Below are 21,370 nucleotides of genomic sequence, written 5' to 3'. Positions count from 1 at the left end.
CCTCTTGCAGACCGAACCCATGTATATTTCTGATGACTAACTTTGTCGTTTGCACACTCGATTTGGTGGATCTTGTACCTTTGTCATTGATTAAAGGCACCCAGTTACGATGTACATATAAATGAAAACGTACATTGTAATAGGAATTGACATACATTATAATGCACTTGTGTATGTGAGATATAATGACACTGTTAACATAGATCTAGGTTGTGTGAGGTATGACGTCACTGTCTTAACATACACATTGCTTAAATTAGATATGACGACACTGTACCATTATACCCATTGCTTGGATGAGATATGACAACACTTTATGACTATACACATTGCTTGGATGAGATATGACGATACTGTATACATTACCTGGATGAGATATGACGACGTTGTATTACTATACACATTGCCTAGATGAGAAATGACGACACTGCATCACTATGCCCATTACTTGGATGAGATATGACGACTCTGTATACATTGCTTGGATGAGGTATGACGACATTCTATTACTAAACACATTCCTTGGATGAGATATGACGATACCGTACCACTATACACATTGCTTGGATGAGATATGACGATACCGTACCACTACACACATTGCTTGGATGAGATATGACGATGCTGTATTACTATACACATTGCTTGGATGAGATATGACGATGCTGTATTACTATACACATTGCTTGGATGAGATATGATGACCCCGTACCACTATACACATTACTTGGATGAGATATGACGACACTGTGTTACTGTACACATTCCTTGGATGAAGCCTCGTCAACAGGGTCTTTACAGACACAGTTACAGCTATTGATATTCACTCGCTACTTCAACGTCCAAAACGTCTCCAATTTACACTAATAGATTACAGGTCTGTTTCAATACATGAACATTGAATGGAGGGTATGTACCGGACTTTGACAGCAGTATACCAAAATAATCAATACACCTTATGTTGCTATTCAAAGAAAGTTAAATCATAAAATCTTTCAAGCCAAGTAACTGTTAGAAACAAATACATCGATCTTTCCTAGGACAACAACGCTTCACCATTGTACACAATATATTAAAACTGAATAGGCTGTTTACCTTTTTAACTAGCAAAACTAGGGGAACTATTTGGAGTCCCCGTGGACTGCATCATTACGACATTGGCCACGGAACATTAGAAACAGGATATGCTGTTTACCTTTCTTTCTTCGATCCCATGATTAATTAGGTACAGGAAGCCTATTGTACTGAAGGCATCATATATCTCCTTGGCCGTGGTCTCCAGGACGTCACTCGTCACGGACTTGGGGTCGGTAACATTCAGTCCATACTTTTGGAAGTCAACAACTGGGATAGCAGATGCCGCCATAGTCGCACTATTAGACTGACTACCGACGCAAATCTCACCCACTTTGCGCAACACTCGCCTGTTTGGACTGACAATTAAATCCTTACCAAGATCACGTGGCTGTCACGTAAATTGTTAGTGACCTACAAGTCAAAACATTGATTACAGAACAGTCTCGGTTCCTGTTATTGGGTTTCGCCAACTTCATGCGATGACCAGTGTAACATCTTTAGACTAATTCATTTAACTAAGTCCCTAAATTTTAATCAGCATGATCTAAGAATATGTATATTGCGACACTGCGCTCCTTCTAATCCTTGCAGACACGTAGTACAGCATCCTCTTTCGTACAGCTAGCTCTCACAAACGCAATCGCGGAACTCTCAAAGCGATGCTCTGCCTCCTGAAAACTTTGGTGGTCTGGTACCGAATTGACTGTACGTTACAGAATTACCATGAATTAGCTAGCCAGATTCATTGGGAATCATTTTATGACCTCATCAAACATGGACTGTCTGTGAGTTCTTAGTTAAGGTATGCTGCCTCAAACTCGAAATAAAATATAGAAATAAGGGGGCAGTGAGGTTTAAAATTAAAATTCCTTTGTAAATATCATTTGTATAAAACAAGGAATTGGAATTCAGTGTAACTGATGTTTCGGTATGATTTATACAGTTGTGTAAGATATTACGTTCTAGAACCGAGTGCAAAACGATAATGGGAAAGTCACTGTGTTAACATAGATCTGGCTTGGGTGGGGTATGACGTCACTGTCTTAACATACACATTTGTTAGATTAGATATGACGACACTGTACAACAATACATATTGCTTGGATGAGATATGACGAGACTGTATCACTAAACACATTGCTTGAATGCGATAGGACGACACTGTATCACCATACCCATTACTTCGATGAGATGTGACGACACTGTGTTAACATACCCATTGCTTGGATGAGATGTGACGACACTGTGTTAACATACCCATTGCTTGGATGAGATGTGACGACACTGTGTTAACATACCCATTGCTTGGATGAGATGTGACGTGACTGTGTTAACATACCCATTGCTTGGATGAGATGTGACGACACTGTGTTAACATACCCATTGCTTGAATGAGATGTGACGACACTGTGTTAACATACCCATTGCTTGGATGAGATGTGACGTGACTGTGTTAACATACCCATTGTTTGGATGAGATGTGACGTCAATGTGATACAGTGTTCTCATATCTCATCCAAGCAATGTGTATAGTGGTACACCTTGCATCTGTGAGATTTAACCGCTCTACCTAAACATACTCCTTGCCTGTGTGCGACGTTGATTGATTGATCGATTGATTGATTGATCGATTGATTGATTGTTCGATTGATTGATTGTTCGATTGATTGATTGTTCGATTGATTGATTGATTGTTTGCTTGCTTGCTTGCTTGCTTGCTTGCTTGCTTGCTTGCTTGCTTGCTTGCTTGCTTGATTGATTGATTGATTGATTGATTGATTGATTGATTGATTGATTTTCGGACATATAGGCCATCCGGCCCATAATTCACATACATAGTCATTTAATAAACTTGACAGAGTCCTCCTTTAAACAACGTTTAAATATGTTTACATGATAGTATGCTTACATTATTTACAATTGTTTTCAATCCAGTTATGTCTTAAGTTAAAACTATAAAATATAAGAGCTCCCAACTACCAAGCGTACTGCTTGTTACAAACTGACACGTGCGCGATATTAGCCACATTACAATATTCTTTTGCAATATGCATGTATTCATTTCTTAAGTTTCCACACAATGGACAAATTAAAAGAGAATGTTTTTCGTCCTCAGTTTTGTATATACAATATAAACTGACTCAATACCTACATTTTGGTTTTCACTGTGAAATTTAGGCGAAAACCTTTGACAAAATGTGTTTTTGTTTCATTTCAGTATGTATATTGATATATTATCTTAATCATTTATTCTTCAGGTCGAAGTGAGAATATAAATTTTATTTAACATTTCAATTTATATTACTTAAATACTAATGAAAAGATATATCTTTCAGTCTTTGTTCAAAAGAATTGAGGCATATGCTTTAATTCAAAAACATCTTGATTTAGCCACGCAAAACCAAAACCATACCCATAATAAATGTTTCTAATAAATCCAACCCATGTTTGTCTGCCAACATTATCAAGAGAATATATCATTTTATAACAAAGAAGCAGATATCCTCCTCGGCCGTTGTCTCCAGGACGTCACTCGTCACGGACTGCAACATTCAGTCAGTACTGAATGTCAACAATTGGGATAGCAGACGATGCCATAGCCGCACGTTGGACAGCCAGTTAAACCCTCACCGAGGTCACGTGGCAGTCACGTAGATTGTCATTGGCCTATATTTCTACATTATTTCTAATTTATTAACTGCATTGGGAATTTCGAAAACAATTTCAAAGTAGTGGTTAGCATCGTGAAAAAATGTTGTTTCAGTCACACCTGACGCAGCAAACGGCATGTGAGCTAAATGCGTTGAGGGAGTCTTCCCAGCTCCTCTTGAAGACCTGATGCAATGAACATTGTAATAGAGTGTCGTCATATCTCACACGTGCAATGTGTATATTAATAGGGTGTCGTCATATATTTCATGTCATGTGTATATCAACATGGTCATCATATCTCACACGTGTAATGTGTATATTAATAGGATGTCGTCATATATTTCACGTCATGTGTATATCAACATGGTCATCATATCTCACACGTGCAATGTGTATATTAATAGGGTGTCGTCACATATTTCATGTCATGTGTATATCAACATGGTCATCATATCTCACACGTGCAATGTGTATATTAATAGGGTGTCGTCACATATTTCATGTCATGTGTATATCAACATGGTCATCATATCTCACACGTGCAATGTGTATATTAATAGGGTGTCGTCACATATTTCACGTCATGTGTATATCAACATGGTCATCATATCTCACACGTGCAATGTGTATATTAATAGGGTGTCGTCACATATTTCATGTCATGTGTATATCAACATGGTCATCATATCTCACACGTGCAATGTGTATATTAATAGGGTGTCGTCACATATTTCATGTCATGTGTATATCAACATGGTCATCATATCTCACACGTGTAATGTGCACATTTTCATATCTCACACGTGCAATGTGTATATTAATAGGGTGTCGTCATATATTTCATGTCATGTGTATATCAACATGGTCATCATATCTCACACGTGTAATGTACATATTGTCATATCTCACACGTGCAATGTGTATATTAATAGGGTGTCGTCACATATTTCACGTCATGTGTATATCAACATGGTCATCATATCTCACACGTGTAATGTACATATTGTCATATCTCACACGTGTAATGTGTATATTAATAGGGTGTCGTCACATATTTCACGTCATGTGTATATCAACATGGTCATCATATCTCACACGTGTAATGTACATATTGTCATATCTCACACGTGTAATGTGTATATTAATAGGGTGTCGTCACATATTTCACGTCATGTGTATATCAACATGGTCATCATATCTCACACGTGTAAAGTGCACATTGTCATATCTCACACGTGTAATGTGCACATTGTCATATCTCACACATGCAACTGTATCCAGGGAATCATCTTTATCTAAATACGTGTCACTATTTTCTTCCTAATTTGCACTGGTGTTCAGTTTATGGGACGCTGTGTGAGTGTAAATGGCACCCTCTTTTCAATGCAAGTACCTCGGGTTTGTACTCCTGCTGTCTCGCTGTATCACTAGCCTTACTTTCATTCGCCCATTTGCAATCTTCAGGAGAGCTATCTTCACTGGCGCACGTCTTTCATACTACAGGGAGAAAGTCAGGATGGAAATTTCTGTTGTCATCGGGTCTGTGAATATTCAATGCTCATTGTGGACTTTGGGTGACCTCGGTGCAAAATGGCGGCGTCTGCTATCCCAGTTGTTGACTTCCAAAAGTATGGACTGAATGTTACCGACCCCAAGACCGTGACGAGTGACGTCCTGGAGACCACAGCCAAGGAGATATATGATGCCTTTAGTACAATTGGCTTTCTGTACCTGATCAACCATGGTGTTGAACAGAGAAAGGTAAACGACATATTTTGTTTATATGTATAGGCCCGGGAGTGCATGTAGGTCAGGGATTGCATATAGGTCAGGGATGGTATCAAACGTTGCTGTCACTTTAGGCTGAAAGATGTTAGCCATTGTCAGTCGCCCAAACTGATACAACAGTTGTACTTTCTTCGTCAGTGGTATCATCGTCAGTTTGTAACGAATCGCTTGGGGTAAAATATTTGATTTTAATGAGATTGCTCATTGTTTTACCTTGGTTCCTTCAGTATTGTTCATGAGCGGTGTTTGTCATGACATGGGAACGTCCGAGACAGACAAGTTTACAATTCCAGTGAAGAAGTCTGAAACTCATTTTTTTTTTCAGTTACATTAGATTAGGATGAAGATTTTATGGATATCAACTTCTTTATATGAGAACACAACGTTTCGGAGTTAATGCTTACTCCTTCATCACCTGATACTGATGAAGGAGTAAGCATTAACTCCGAAACGTTGATATCCATAAAATCTTCATCCTTATGCATTCACTTCTAAATGCCCTTCAAAGACTTGATACATTAGATTCGTTATCAATTTTCAATTTGATTTGTCTGTAACGTCCATTGACGATTACATGGATTTGAAGGTTGATACCTTGTTAGAAATGAAAATACCAAACCCTTTCCACCTTTGCAAAGACAATATTGTCATTTCAACTATTATATGAGCATGTGTGTATGAATCATATATGATAGTGATAATACTAAGTAAAAGACAGACAGATAATTTATTTGAGTCGCACCTCAACATCACACTTTTGTAAATAGAATAAAATAAGCAAAGTAGGTTGAGCCTATCTTTACAGGCTTAAAACATGTTTGTTCCTTTTGAGGAGTACAATAATATGATACAGTGTCAACTCCAAGAGGAGCTGTATGAACTATGATATTCCAGGTCGATGAATATACTATTGTTATTCCAGGTCGATAAATGTGCTATTGTTATTCCAGGTCGATGAATGTGCTATTGTTATTCCAAGTCGATGAATGTGCTGTTGTTATTCCAGGTCGATGAATGTGCTATTGTTATTCCAAGTCGATGAATGTGCTATTGTTATTCCAGGTCGATGAATGTGCTATTGTTATTCCAAGTCGATGAATGTGCTAATGTTATTCCAGGTCGACGAATCTGCTATTGTTATTCCAAGTCGATGAATGTGCTATTGTTATTCCAGGTGGATGAATGTGCTATTGTTATTCCAAGTCGATGAATGTGCTATTGTTATTCCAAGTCGATGAATGTGTTATTGTTGTTCCAAGTCGATGAATGTGCTGTTGTTATTCCATGTCGATGAATGTGCTGTTGTTATTCCAAGTCGATGAATGTGCTGTTGTTATTCCATGTCGATGAATGTGCTATTGTTATTCCAAGTCGATGAATGTGCTGTTGTTATTCGAGGTCGATGAATGTGCTGTTGTTATTCCAGGTCGATGAATGTGCTATTGTTATTCCAGGTCGATGAATGTGCTATTGTTATTCCAGGTCGATGAATGTGCTGTTGTTATTCCAGGTCGATGAATGTGTGTTGCGATGAATGTGCTGTTGTTATTCCAGGTCGATGAATGTGCTATTGTTATTCCAGGTCGATGAATGTGCTATTGTTATTCCAAGTCGATGAATATGCTGTTGTTATTCCAGGTCGATGAATGTGCTGTTGTTATTCCAGGTGGATGAATGTGCTATTGTTATTCCAAGTCGATGAATGTGCTATTGTTATTCCATGTCGATGAATGTGCTGTTGTTATTCCAAGTCGACGAATGTGCTGTTGTTATTCCAAGTCGACGAATGTGCTGTTGTTATTCCAAGTCGATGAATGTGCTGTTGTTATTCCAAGTCGATGAATGTGCTATTGTTATTCCAGGTCGATGAATGTGCTATTGTTATTCAGGTCGATGAATGTGCTGTTGTTTTTCCAGGTCGTTGAATGTGCTGTTGTTATTCCAAGTCGATGAATCTGCTGTTGTTATTCCAGGTCGACGAATGTGCTATTGTTATTCCAAGTCGATGAATGTGCTATTGTTATTCCAGGTGGATGAATGTGCTATTGTTATTCCAAGTCGATGAATGTGCTATTGTTATTCCAGGTCGATGAATGTGTTATTGTTATTCCAAGTCGATGAATGTGCTGTTGTTATTCCATGTCGATGAATGTGCTGTTGTTATTCCAGGTCGATGAATGTGCTGTTGTTATTCCATGTCGATGAATGTGCTATTGTTATTCCAAGTCGATGAATGTGCGGTTGTTATTCGAGGTCGATGAATGTGCTGTTGTTATTCCAGGTCGATGAATGTGCTATTGTTATTCCAGGTCGATGAATGTGCTATTGTTATTCCAGGTCGATGAATGTGCTGTTGTTATTCCAGGTCGATGAATGTGTGTTGCGATGAATGTGCTGTTGTTATTCCAGGTCGATGAATGTGCTATTGTTATTCCAGGTCGATGAATGTGCTATTGTTATTCCAAGTCGATGAATATGCTGTTGTTATTCCAGGTCGATGAATGTGCTGTTGTTATTCCAGGTGGATGAATGTGCTATTGTTATTCCAAGTCGATGAATGTGCTATTGTTATTCCATGTCGATGAATGTGCTGTTGTTATTCCAAGTCGACGAATGTGCTGTTGTTATTCCAAGTCGACGAATGTGCTGTTGTTATTCCAAGTCGATGAATGTGCTGTTGTTATTCCAAGTCGATGAATGTGCTATTGTTATTCCAGGTCGATGAATGTGCTATTGTTATTCAGGTCGATGAATGTGCTGTTGTTTTTCCAGGTCGTTGAATGTGCTGTTGTTATTCCAAGTCGATGAATCTGCTGTTGTTGTTCCAGGTCGATGAATGTGCTGTTGTTATTCCATGTCGATGAATGTGCTGTTGCTATTCCAGGTCGATGAATGTGCTGTTGTTTTTCCAGGTCGATGAATGTGCTATTGTTATTCCAGGTCGATGAATGTTCTGTTGTTATTCCAGGTGGATGAATGTGCTATTGTTATTCCAAGTCGATGAATGTGCTATTGTTATTCCAAGTCGATGAATGTGCTATTGTTATTCCAAGTCGATGAATGTGCTATTGTTATTCCAGGTCGATGAATGTGCTATTGTTATTCCAAGTCGATGAATGGGCTGTTGTTATTCCAGGTCGATGAATGAACTGTTGTTATTCCAGGTCGATGAATGTGCTATTGTTATTCCAAGTCGATGAATGTGCTGTTGTTTTTCCAGGTCGATGAATGTGCTATTGTTATTCCAAGTCGATGAATGTGCTGTTGTTATTCCAGGTCGATGAATGAGCTGTTGTTATTCCAGGTCGATGAATGTGCTATTGTTATTCCAAGTCGATGAATGTGCTGTTGTTATTCCAGGTGGATGAATGTGCTATTGTTATTCCAAGTCGATGAATGTGCTATTGTTATTCCAAGTCGATGAATGTGCTGTTGTTATTCCATGTCGATGAATGTGCTATTGTTATTCCAGGTCGATGAATGTACTATTGTTATTCCAGGTCGATGAATGTGCTGTTGTTATTCCAGGTCGATGAATGTGCTGTTGTTATTCCATGTCGATGAATGTGCTGTTGTTATTCCAAGTCGATGAATATGCTGTTGTTATTCCAGGTCGATGAATGTGCTGTTGTTATTCCATGTCGATGAATGTGCTATTGTTATTCCAAGTCGATGAATGTGCTATTGTTATTCCAAGTCGATGAATGTGCTGTTGTTATTCCAAGTCGATGAATGTGCTGTTGTTATTCCAGGTCGATGAATGAGCTGTTGTTTTTCCAGGTCGATGAATGTGCTATTGTTATTCCAGGTGGATGAATGTGCTATTGTTGTTCCAAGTCGATGAATGTGCTATTGTTATTCCAAGTCGATGAATGTGCTGTTGTTATTCCAAGTCGATGAATGTGCTGTTGTTATTCCGGGTGGATGAATGTGCTGTTGTTATTCCAAGTCGATGAATGTGCTGTTGTTATTCCGGGTGGATGAATGTGCTATTGTTATTCCAGGTCGATCAATGTGCTGTTGTTATTCCAAGTCGATGAATGTGCTGTTGTTATTCCAAGTTAATGAATGTACTATTATTATTCCAGGTGGATGCCATGTTCTCGGTGTCCAAGTCCTTCTTTGATCAACCTGTGGAAGAGAAGATGAAGTGTGCTTTAGACCATCGCTATGGTTACCATGGATACATAGCCCTAGAGAGTGAAAGGTGAGTTACCTGGGTAAAAGCTGAGTTCTAACTCACTTGGCCTATACGATATCATTTCATGCTATTTTTAAACTATAGGTAAGAAGCTATTGTGTATTAATTTTAAATGTTTCTGTATCAAACAATTATTCAACAAAATGCTCAAAAGAAAACATGCGGTATACGAAAACCTCGCGCCCCTACATTTCCTTAGGCTCAAGCACACTTCTCTACTCTATCTTTAAGACATCTTCCCAGTTTCCAGTTAATGGTGTCCCCAACAGTGGTATTGCTGAAAACTGGCCTGTACCCGACAAATACATGCCTTCTCCCACACATAAATGTCGTTTTCTGACTGGTCGAGGGCTCTTCTACAAGCGAGTAACATTCCAATGTACCCCGCCGCCAAGGGCAACTCATTCGGTACTTCATGTTAGTAATTCTTTATCTCGAATAACATTGACTCACGCGTGATATTTATTATGAATGTTTGGCGAATGCAAATCGATGGATCTATTTTTCTTGTCAGCAAACTCTAGCGATGGCTTCGTATCCGTGCTTCAAGCAATTCCAAATTAGCATTAAGGTATTCGGTAAGATAAACACGTTGTTCACTGGTCACGAAGGGGCACATGGGTTGTTATCTTACCTCACGCATAAATGTCGCTGTCTGATTGGCTGAGAGCTTTTCTTTTTTTAATGTACCCCGTGTACAAGCGTGGAGCATTGCAATACACCCCGCTGCCAATAGCAACTCATTCGGTACCTCGTGGTAGTTTCATTTACCTCAAATAGCATTAAATGACGCATGATGCACAGAATGTACCGATGTTTTGCGAATGGAAACCTGCTTTTCTTATATCGCCTGCAAACTCTAGCGATGACTACGAAAACATTTGACTCTCTTTCCAATAAATAAGAGCGGAAATTACATCCCGGCGATTTTATTATGACAATACCTAAGGGAAAAGACAGCAAGATGCAAGATTTGGATCGTTTGATTCACACAGGTTGGCTGACGTGCATGATCCGATACCCATGCTTCAAACAGTTCAAAATTAACATTGAGGTGTTCGGTAAGATAAATACGGTGGTCACGAGGGGAGTATGGGTTGATGTACCCTACATGCTGGTACCCTCCCTGCGCCCAACTAAATCTACATATTTATCAACCCGTAAAATTCCAGCAGGGAAGAGAAGCATCATTTGGAAGTGACCGACTTTATCAAATAAAACAGACAAACAATTAATCATATGATTGCAATCTGCCTACTAATAATGTTTGTCCCAGTCTTGACGTGGACACCTGTCAAACGTGTCATAAGTATGCATAACTAATTTGTCCACCATCCTCCATCCAGAGGTCACGTTTTAATCGCAAGGCGTGACATCAAGAGATGCAGGGGTCATCCGGAGTTCACTTCACTGAGGTTCATTATGAATATGAACCTGACTGTGATATGTATTGCTGACTGTGTATGGGTCCAAATGGAGCCTAAAGAAAACCATAGTAGTCTTAAACACCAGTGTGATGACGGAGATGATCAGATGATTAATAATGTTATGACTGTTTTAGAAATGTTTTACAGTAGTGGTTAAATACTGATGTTCGCAGAGATTACTCACAAACACAGCCAACTGGCACAACCGGCGTATGACACGAGTCACGCAGGTAACTTAAGGCAGAGATACACTATTTCCAAAGTCATTAGTAGCGGGTGACAACTGACACTTGAAACAGTACATGCATTTCTGAGATGAGCAATCGTCCCAGAAAGGATTTGGTGAATGTGTGGGTTTAGTGAGATGCAATATTCCAGCAATATCATACAAGGCAGACCAGAACATTAAGACTCTCCTATAGCTCCATGAAATCATTTGTATGCTTTGAGGGATTTAAATCGGATGTATTCCCAATGAATCAAAGAGTAGGTCAAGGTACAGTAATGTCCGCCTGGCTCTTCACATTATTCATTAATGACCTCCTATATGAACTTGGGAATTCAAACTCTGGTTTAACCCTGCCATGGGGTAAATGCCCTGGAATACTTCTTGCTGACGACACTACTTTGATGAGTTCGACTACCAAGGGCCTGCAAAATCTCCTCAATGTCGCTGAAAAAAATGCCCTTATGTGGCAGCTAAAATACATTATATGCAAGAGTGCAGTTCTACACTTTGCATGCTCAAACGATGCCATTAAAACCAACAATGTATAAATTGGTGATGTGCATGTTCCACACAGAAAATCTATTAAATATGCAGGCGTATATCTAGGTACAGATAAATCATCACTTGAACGTACAAAATCTGCATGTGAAAAGTTGCAAGTGCTCATGACCACTAATCATAAAAATGGATTGTATTTTGGTGGTCTTAATCCTATATCTGCAGGACGTATCTGGGATAGGGCAATCTTAGGACGTGGCCTGTATGGATGCAACGCAGGGACAAACTTCTCTTAAAGAGAATGAAATGCTCGTAGTTGTACAACGACAATTGTGTGAAAAGTTCCCCGATATACAATATGCTGCAACTTATATAACAAAACGACATATTAGCAAATTATGTCAATAATAATCAATTTATTCATAAGAAAAAAAACCGGTCCATGATCGTAAATGATGCTAGTAAATCTCATCGAGACAATCTATTTTATGTCCATCTTGACTCCAGACTAAGTCTGTCAAGATATGTTAATATAAGATCCAGTAAGGGTCCATTATCTCTGGATGTTAGCCACAGAGAAGAATGACCAGTTCACTGATATTGCAAGACTTTTATTTTATGGATCAGTTGAAATCGTTTCAAGAGCATGTTATTACAAAACTAACTATCTATCTATCTATCTATCTATCTATCTATCTATCTATCTATCTATCTATCTATCTATCTATCTATCTATCTATCTATCTGTCTGTCTGTCTGTCTGTCTGTCTGTCTGTCTGTCTGTCTGTTTGTCTATATGTCTATTTGTCTATCTGTCTTGCCTCCATGTCACGGGTAATCCCGTTTGACAAGGTGCAAGGTTGGCAAGTGTATCCCATTATAAATCTGGCTACTTAGAATGAGCTTAACGTGTACCTATTTGGTGAGGAACGGGATAATCTGAGGCACAGTCCCAGAACCTCATTATTTTCCCCACTGGCTATCCCACCCTGCAGTGCTAAAGTCCTAGATGAAGCAAGTCTAGATTTCCCCGGATCCATCTCCCATCTTACAGGGCCTCCTGTTCAATTTAAATGGGCTTATTTGTTACTATCAAATTGTAGAATTTTTCAGAGACTGAAAGTTGTCCAAGAACATGGGTTGTTTCAGAAGATACTCATCCTTTACAAACAGCTCTTATTGCGATCATGAATTGAACTACAAATACTTTGAGAGTGGACTTTGAACTCCTATTTCAAATAGTACACCCTCCAGTTAATCAAGTCCCATGAGATGCGATTTGTTTCAATGTCTATGATAATATGACTAGATAATAAGAACCAAATAACAAGTTTGCAAGTCACAGGAGCTGGTGTGCTCGACATTGCATAATGCTTTCACGGTCCATCATAACGTGCACTCCTGCCCTAAGTGTGAGTTTGCACCTTGTGTGTTGTAATACGATAAACCAACGGAGTGTTTTACAACGAATCTGCTCGGGATGTATCTTATCTGAACTTGCGTTGTCTGAGGTGCACCTCTCAGTTGTATCAGGATCCGCTGACTGAGAGTCCGCTCCAAATATGGCCTGTGACATACAATGAAAGTGAGTCTCAACTAGGCTTGAACGTCTAAAACTAGAGTAACTTGAGACTTTTATAGTTAAACCCTGAAACGTTATTTTTTGTTTTGCTTTTTGTGTTGCTTATTCTGTTTTTTGTTTGTTTGTTTGTTTGTCTTTGAAGTGTGTGTTTTAATCTTCTATTTTCTTCACCCTAGGTTGAATTACAAGGGATCAGTTGCGGATTTCAAGGAAGGGTTCAACTTTATGCCAAAGGATGAGATGGTACTGTAACTATTTATTTTAAGGTGACAGTATACAATTGACTGGTCCTGGTTTGGCCGATTATGTACCGTCTGTATTGCGGTGGTTTGGCTATTTGCTTACGCTTTCAGTCACTAGTTTCCGTTATTTATTTACTTGGTCTGTGCTATAGTTTCTACACTTTCAACTCTTTCTTGAAGAAAAAAACACACAATACTTAAGCATCGGGAATCTGTCAATATATCATATGTTCGTATAAACTTGTGCTGTTAATACAATTGTGTGTTGTCAGTGTGTTCTCTAAGCTTTTTGATACAACTCCTGCTAGGTCAGTCACAAGAAAATATCGTTATTGTCTGGTTTCCCAGTGAAAGCTGTGTAATGATGATCTCACACAGGTGTGGCCAGAGAATCTTCCTCAATTTAAGTCAACTTTCTCCTCATTCTTCTACGACTGCAGTCGACTGTCAGAGAGAGTCCTTGATGTGCTGTCTATCGGCCTTAAACTTCAGGTATCACATCCATACAATAAAGATTTCTGAATGGAGACTGACAGAGTCCTTGATGTCCTGTCTATCGGCCTTAAACTTTAGGCATCACATCCATACAATATAGATTTCTGAATGGAGACTAGACTGACAGAGTATTTGATGTCCTGTCTATCGGCCATAAACTTTAGATATCACATCCATACAATATAGATTCGTGAATTGAGGTTATACTGACGCTTAGTCTCAGAATCTGTATAACCTTGATGTGAACAAATAAGAAGCACCGGTACGTTCCTGAACCAATAGACGTGCTTCACGTAGAGTGTTTGCATTGCACGAATGGTTGTGTGAAAGGGAAGGAGGTGATTCAGGCTTGTGACATTCACGAGTGGAGTCCTGACCAAACTACGTGTAATCATGAGACGTAGAATGTCTGTCTAATTTCCCCCACAGCTGCACCAGTAATCATCTGGATAAGAATTGAACTTGAGCAACCTATGCTGATCGGAAGACATGACTTACGTGATCGGGTGGCTAGGTTCGCTAAATCGACTGACACATGTCATCGGTTCCCGTATTGGTAGATCGATGCTCATGGTGCTGATCACTGGATTGTCTGGTTCAGACTCAGTCAGTTACAGATCACCGAGTTCGGAGCTAAACAACAAACATCAAACCAACTTTGTGAATATACCAAAAAGACTACTGGTGCACTGATTGGTGAAATTTGACTACGTATAGGTTAGAATTTTCTGTTGAGGATATTGGTCCACATGAAGTCAACTTTATCAATTTGAATGTTGAAATAATTTGATAAACATGTATACAACATCTGATGCAATTGGATATGTAGGCTTCGAGAAAATATATATTTAGATACATGTGAGGCTTGTGACTGTGTCTTAGGATGTCAGTGTGTTTAAGGATCGAAACTTCCTCCGCGATTGCCACCGTCTGATGGGCAAGAAGGAAAACAGCACCTCACTCAGAAGCAACTACTACCCTCCTCTAACTGGATGTGAGTAATCAACTAATCAATCGATCAATCGATCAATCGATCGATCAAATTGTTTCAGCGTTCAAACCAGGCCAACGCCTTATATTTTTCCAAATATGCTTGTGGTATTTTAAAATGATACAAAGCATTATTGTGCCGAAAAAAAGGTTGACGGTGTACAAAATACATATATTATTTACGTATGGATTAGAATGTGAATTATAGAGATCGACAAAAACGTAATTGTAATTACATATGGACAGTTCTCTCTAGTGAGCATATGATGACTGCAGTAGACTACAAAGACTTCCGATTCTGCATCTACAGGTGTGAAGCCAGGTCAAGTTCGCCGTGGAGAACACTCCGACTATGGGACAGTAACACTGCTGTTCCAGGACGGCATTGGAGGCTTAGAGGTGAGTTTCTCTGTTTGATTCAAGAAGACACGTGGAAACGACAACACGTTAGAACCGAATAAGGTATCTAGCCTTCAACCATTTCGAAAATAATACGGCCACACTTTCTGTAATTCATGTCAATATTACATGTAGTTGCAGTTTGCAATCCCCTTAACGTGGTCGAAGATGTCATGGGCACATTACATTTAACCTCACGTTGACTCTACAAGTTGGATCGGTGTAGCTGTAGCTGAAACATGTATGAAACAGTATTAATGTATTAGTCCAGCCGAGATAAACGATGTTTCCACTTTCACAAAATTCCACTATCACACAGATCACGTGTGTGGCATGACGTGTTTCAGGTGATGAATGCTAATGACCTGTCTGTTGTATGACATGTTTCAGGTGATGAACACTGATGATATGTACGCGATTTGACGTGTTTCAGGTGATGAACACTGATGGTATGTACGCGATTTGACGTGTTTCAGGTGATGAACACTGATGATATGTACGCGATTTGACGTGTTTCAGGTGATGAACACTGACGGTATGTACGCGATTTGACGCGTTTCAGGTGATGAACACTGATGGTATGTACGCGATTTGACGTGTTTCAGGTGATGAACACTGACGATATGTACTCGATTTGACGTGTTTCAGGTGATGAACACTGATGGTATGTACGCGATTTGACGTGTTTCAGGTGATGAACACTGATGGTATGTACGCGATTTGACGTGTTTCAGGTGATGAACACTGATGATATGTACGCGATTTGACGTGTTTCAGGTGATGAACACTGACGGTATGTACGCGATTTGACGTGTTTCAGGTGATGAACACTGATGGTATGTACGCGATTTGACGTGTTTCAGGTGATGAACACTGATGATATGTACGCGATTTGACGTGTTTCAGGTGATGAACACTGACGGTATGTACGCGATTTGACGTGTTTCCGGTGATGAACACTGACGATATGTACGCGATTTGACGTGTTTCAGGTGATGAACACTGATGGTATGTACGCGATTTGACGTGTTTCAGGTGATGAACACTGACGGTATGTACCCGATTTGACGTGTTTCAGGTGATGAACACTGATGATATGTACGCGATTTGACGTGTTTCAGGTGATGAACACTGAAGACGTGTATGTTGATGCCAAGCCTGTCCCCGGTGCTATCGTGGTCAACATCGGTGACATGCTGCAGCGATGGGCCGCTGATCAGATTAAAGCCGCAGTGAGCAAACCATTAAACTTCTGACCGTGGGCCTAGATTTTCGAAGCCCTCTTAGCGGTAAGACAGTCGTAAGTTAATGTTAATGTATGGCACTTACGACTATCTTAGGGCTAAGAGAGCTTCGAAAATCTAGGCCCTGGACCCAAATTCCACGCGAAAAGCGCTTTTAAAAGTTAACTATTCGGATTGTTGATGTCACATAATTCGTGATGCGTATTGCAGCTTGGATTCCATACACACAATCCGTTGTCATGTCCGGGTTCAGTGTTACCCCCTGACTGGTTGTTAGCTTGAACATGGACATAAACACTCACACCATAGGAGCGGTGAACGGCAGGAAATAGTTTATCGCAGGAAGGAACTTGTCACCGTTATGCCCTTTACGGGAACATGGGCGAAGCTAGACATTGTTTCACAGACTCGTGGGTGTGCACCATGACGGAATGGAAAGATATTTGGTGAGATTACGCTCACGTATGTTCTATTTTACAGAATGAATTCCTATATATGAATGTGGCCTATAGAAAGTCAGATATTGACAATTTTCCTACACATAAAAAATAAAACGTGCTCACCTCTAGCATGATAAGTCGTTCACTTCCTGCGATGAACTATCTAGTCTTGATGATTGTGGTAAACTTCAGTTCAACCAGTTATCTACATATTGCTTTCATTATGTCCCCCTTGCTAACTGTTATGTTTAATCTCCACCGATATTATTCATATTACCCTCTTTTTAACGTTAAGAGGCATTATCTTTAACAACAAACTTCATCTGTGCATCCATGAGATTGTGTGTGAATAAAAGTATGGCATTTCATTTGGTAAAGGTATATTAGATTAACTATCGATTCTAGGTAAAACCTGTGACAATTTACATCTTTGAATATATTTCAAGAAGAACTCTTGGCTTCTATTACAAAATAAGCAAAAATTAAATTCACATAGGTTAGCAACATCATACTGAAACACAAACCACAAACTTGCATGACACTGCTGGTTTAGTACCACGAACCTGCATGCCATTGCTTGTTTAATACCACAAACCTGCATGACACTGCTTGTGTAATACCACAAACCTGCATGACACTGCCGGTTTAGTACCACGAACCTGCATGACACTGCTGGTTTTGCACCACAAACCTGCATGACACTGCTTGTTTAGTACCACGAACCTGCATGCCACTGCTTGTTTAATACCACAAACCTGCATGACACTGCTTGTTTAATACCACAAACCTGCATGACACTGCTGGTTTAGTACCAGAAACCTGCATGACACTGCTTGTTTAGTATCACAAACCTGCATGACACTGCTGGTTTTGCACCACAAACCTGCATGACACTGCTGGTTTAGTACCACGAACCTGCATGCCATTGCTTGTTTAATACCAGAAACCTGCATGACACTGCTTGTTTAATACCACAAACCTGCATGACACTGCTGGTTTAGTACCACGAACCTGCATGACACTGCTTGTTTAGTATCACAAACCTGCATGACACTGCTGGTTTTGCACCACAAACCTGCATGACACTGCTTGTTTAGTACCACAAACCTGCATGACACTGCTTGTTTAGTACCACAAACCTGCATGACACTGCTTGTTTAGTACCACAAACCTGCATGACACTGCTTGTTTAGTATCACAAACCTGCATGACACTGCTGGTTTTGCACCACAAACCTGCATGACACTGCTTGTTTAGTACCACGAACCTGCATGCCACTGCTTGTTTAATACTACAAACCTGCATGACACTGCTTGTTTAATACCACAAACCTGCATGACACTGCTGGTTTAGTACCAGAAACCTGCATGACACTGCTTGTTTAGTATCACAAACCTGCATGACACTGCTTGTTTAGTACCACAAACCTGCATGACACCGCTGGTTTAGTACCAGAAACCTGCATGACACTGCTTGTTTGGTATCACAAACCTGCATGACACTGCTGGTTTTGCACCACAAACCTGCATGACACTGCTTGTTTAATACCACAAATCTGCATGACACTACTGGTTTAGTACCACAAATCTGCATGACACCGCTGGTTTAGTACCAGAAACCTGCATGCCACTGCTTGTTTGGTATCACAAACCTGCATGACACTGCTGGTTTTGCACCACAAACCTGCATGACACTGCTTGTTTAATACCACAAATCTGCATGACACTACTGGTTTAGTACCACAAATCTGCATGACACCGCTTGTTTAGTACCAGAAACCTGCATGACACTGCTGGTTTAATACCACAAACCTGCATGACACTGCTGGTTTAATACCACAAACCTGCATGACACTGCTGGTTTAGTACCACAAACCTGCATGACACTGCTTGTTTAGTACCATAAACCTGCATGACACTGCTTCTTCACGATGCAACCAATATTGCTGCTTTTCACCGTGAAAAGTGTCTGTGCTTATCTGTGTCAAGAGAATTTGAATGGGTTCTTAGTCACGATTCAACCAATATTGCTGCACTTCACAGTGAAAAGTGTCTGTGCTTATCTATGTCAAGAGAATTTGAATGGGTTCTTAGTCACGATTCAACCAATATTGCTGCACTTCACAGTGAAAAGTGTCTGTGCTTATCTGTGTCAAGAGTATTTGAATGGGTTCTTAGTCACGATTCAACCAATATTGCTGCTTTTCACAGTGAAAAGTGTCTGGGTTATCTGTGTAAAGAGTATTTGAATGGGTTCTTAGTCACAATTCAACCAATGCTGCTGCTTTTCACAGTGAAAAGTGTCTGTGCTTATCTGTGTCAAGAGTATTTGAATGGGTTCTTAGTCACAATTCAACCAATATTGCTGCTTTTCACAGTGAAAAATGTCTGGGTTATCTGTGTCAAGAGTATTTGAATGGGTTCTTAGTCACAATTAATTCAACCAATGTTGCTGCTTTTCCAAGAGTAGCCAGACAGAAGATTACGTGTGCACAAAGTAAATTAGTTTCCCATGTGTGTCAAGGATGTTATGTCTTATTTTCAGAAACACCGGGTCCTGATTCCAGAATCGGAAGTGAAAAAGCGTCAGTACCGACAGTCGATTGCATTCTTTGTCAACCCTGATAATGACACCATCATCAAAAGTCTGGACGGTTCAGACAAATACGAACCCATCTCAGTCTGGGATTATCTGGAGTGCATGTTCCAGACGATTTCTTAGTTTTTATTTGTAATACTTTTCAAGCTGTGATGAGTATATGAACAGTTTCCTATACAGAATCCTGTATGCACGTACATGTAAACGTATCACTCCTGCTTTGGACGGGTCATGTTTTCATAGAAAAAGGTGAATTAAAAAGAGAAAATTATATATTCACAATAATTTCTCACAAAAACAATAGCCCTTGACTTAACAAACGTTGTGTTATTTAAGTATAAAAAGATGCTGAATGAAACGAACTGTCCCATTCCCTTTGCATGTGCAATGTGGTTTCGTTTGGAAGAAAGAAAGCATTATTTGAAAACATTTCTGCTTGAAATGGTCAATGACTTAATCTTGTAACAAAATGTTTCCCGTGCAAACATAATTATGTGATACTCAGAGTTGCATTATTTTGTATCGAATTATTAAGAGTCGAGTTCCAAAGTAAATCAATAAGCTAACAAAACATCTGTTCCTACGTTTGAGCGACGGAGAAAGCGCTTGTTTTCTGTTTGAATGCTCATATTCAGTGAAAATGGAATAAAATTATTGCTTTCTTACATAGTATAATTGAAATCACTTACTTGCTGTTATGTAATCAAATCGATATTAACACTGAATTGTTTAAATTCTAACTATGTAATGGAATTCTGTACACAAGCGCTATCATGTTCTTTCAATTCTTGGATTCATATTATTAACGCCAGTACTAGTCAGTTCGATAATTGTATTCTGAAGAAATTCTCTACGTTCATATACTAAACGGTGCACAAATATGAACTTGCGTTGTTTCACATCGGTTCTATTGTAACAACACCACGTCGAGAGACACTTGAAATGGGAATCGAAGCCATGACGTTGTATCCTCTAGACTACCACTAGAAGTCATTTGTTTATTACTTCTGTAGTTTACAGGAAGAGAGGTTTGGATAATGTCTGTAAAGAAAGTGGGTCATTACCGTTAGACATTTCAGAACATTGACGACCCGTAAAGGGTTAGAATACTGACCTTCAGTAACCCCTGCTTGTGGTAAGAGGCGTCTGGATATCGGGATCGTGTGATCAGGCTCTCTGACTTGGTTGACACGTCATCGGTTTCCAAGTACGCATATGGATGCTAATACTGTTCGTGACAGGATTGTCTGGTCCAGACTCGATTTTTATACAGGCAGCTGCCATATTGCAGGAATATTGCTGAGTGCGTCGTAACACGAAACGCATTCACTGAACATTGACTGCCGTATGCCGAAATGGGAAACATCTTGTCTGAAGTCTGGTTTTGCCTTGGGAAGGCCGGTTAAAATCAGTGCCAGAAAATGTACTCAGAATTTTTTATGGTGTATCTTGTCTTGAAACTATAGCTTCTATATGAATTGGATCTTAATAAATATTGAGTAAAAGCA

At 39.5% G+C, this 21,370-nt stretch overlaps 1 protein-coding gene across 1 annotated transcript; it reads left to right on the top strand.

The window, feature by feature from the left end:
• The first annotated feature begins 5,289 nt into the window (after positions 1-5,289).
• On the top strand, positions 5,290-21,370 carry LOC137286954 (uncharacterized). Its single transcript, XM_067819003.1, has 8 exons — positions 5,290-5,490; positions 9,606-9,724; positions 13,631-13,697; positions 14,075-14,188; positions 15,092-15,185; positions 15,492-15,580; positions 16,702-16,812; positions 19,809-21,370. Exons 1-8 carry the CDS (start codon positions 5,320-5,322, stop codon positions 19,983-19,985), a joined length of 942 nt encoding a protein of 313 aa, XP_067675104.1. The 5' UTR covers positions 5,290-5,319; the 3' UTR covers positions 19,986-21,370.

Source organism: Haliotis asinina, chromosome 6 (genome assembly GCF_037392515.1).
Source record: "Haliotis asinina isolate JCU_RB_2024 chromosome 6, JCU_Hal_asi_v2, whole genome shotgun sequence".
NCBI lineage: Eukaryota > Metazoa > Mollusca > Gastropoda > Lepetellida > Haliotidae > Haliotis > Haliotis asinina.
This window is presented reverse-complemented; position numbering and strand designations above follow the sequence as displayed.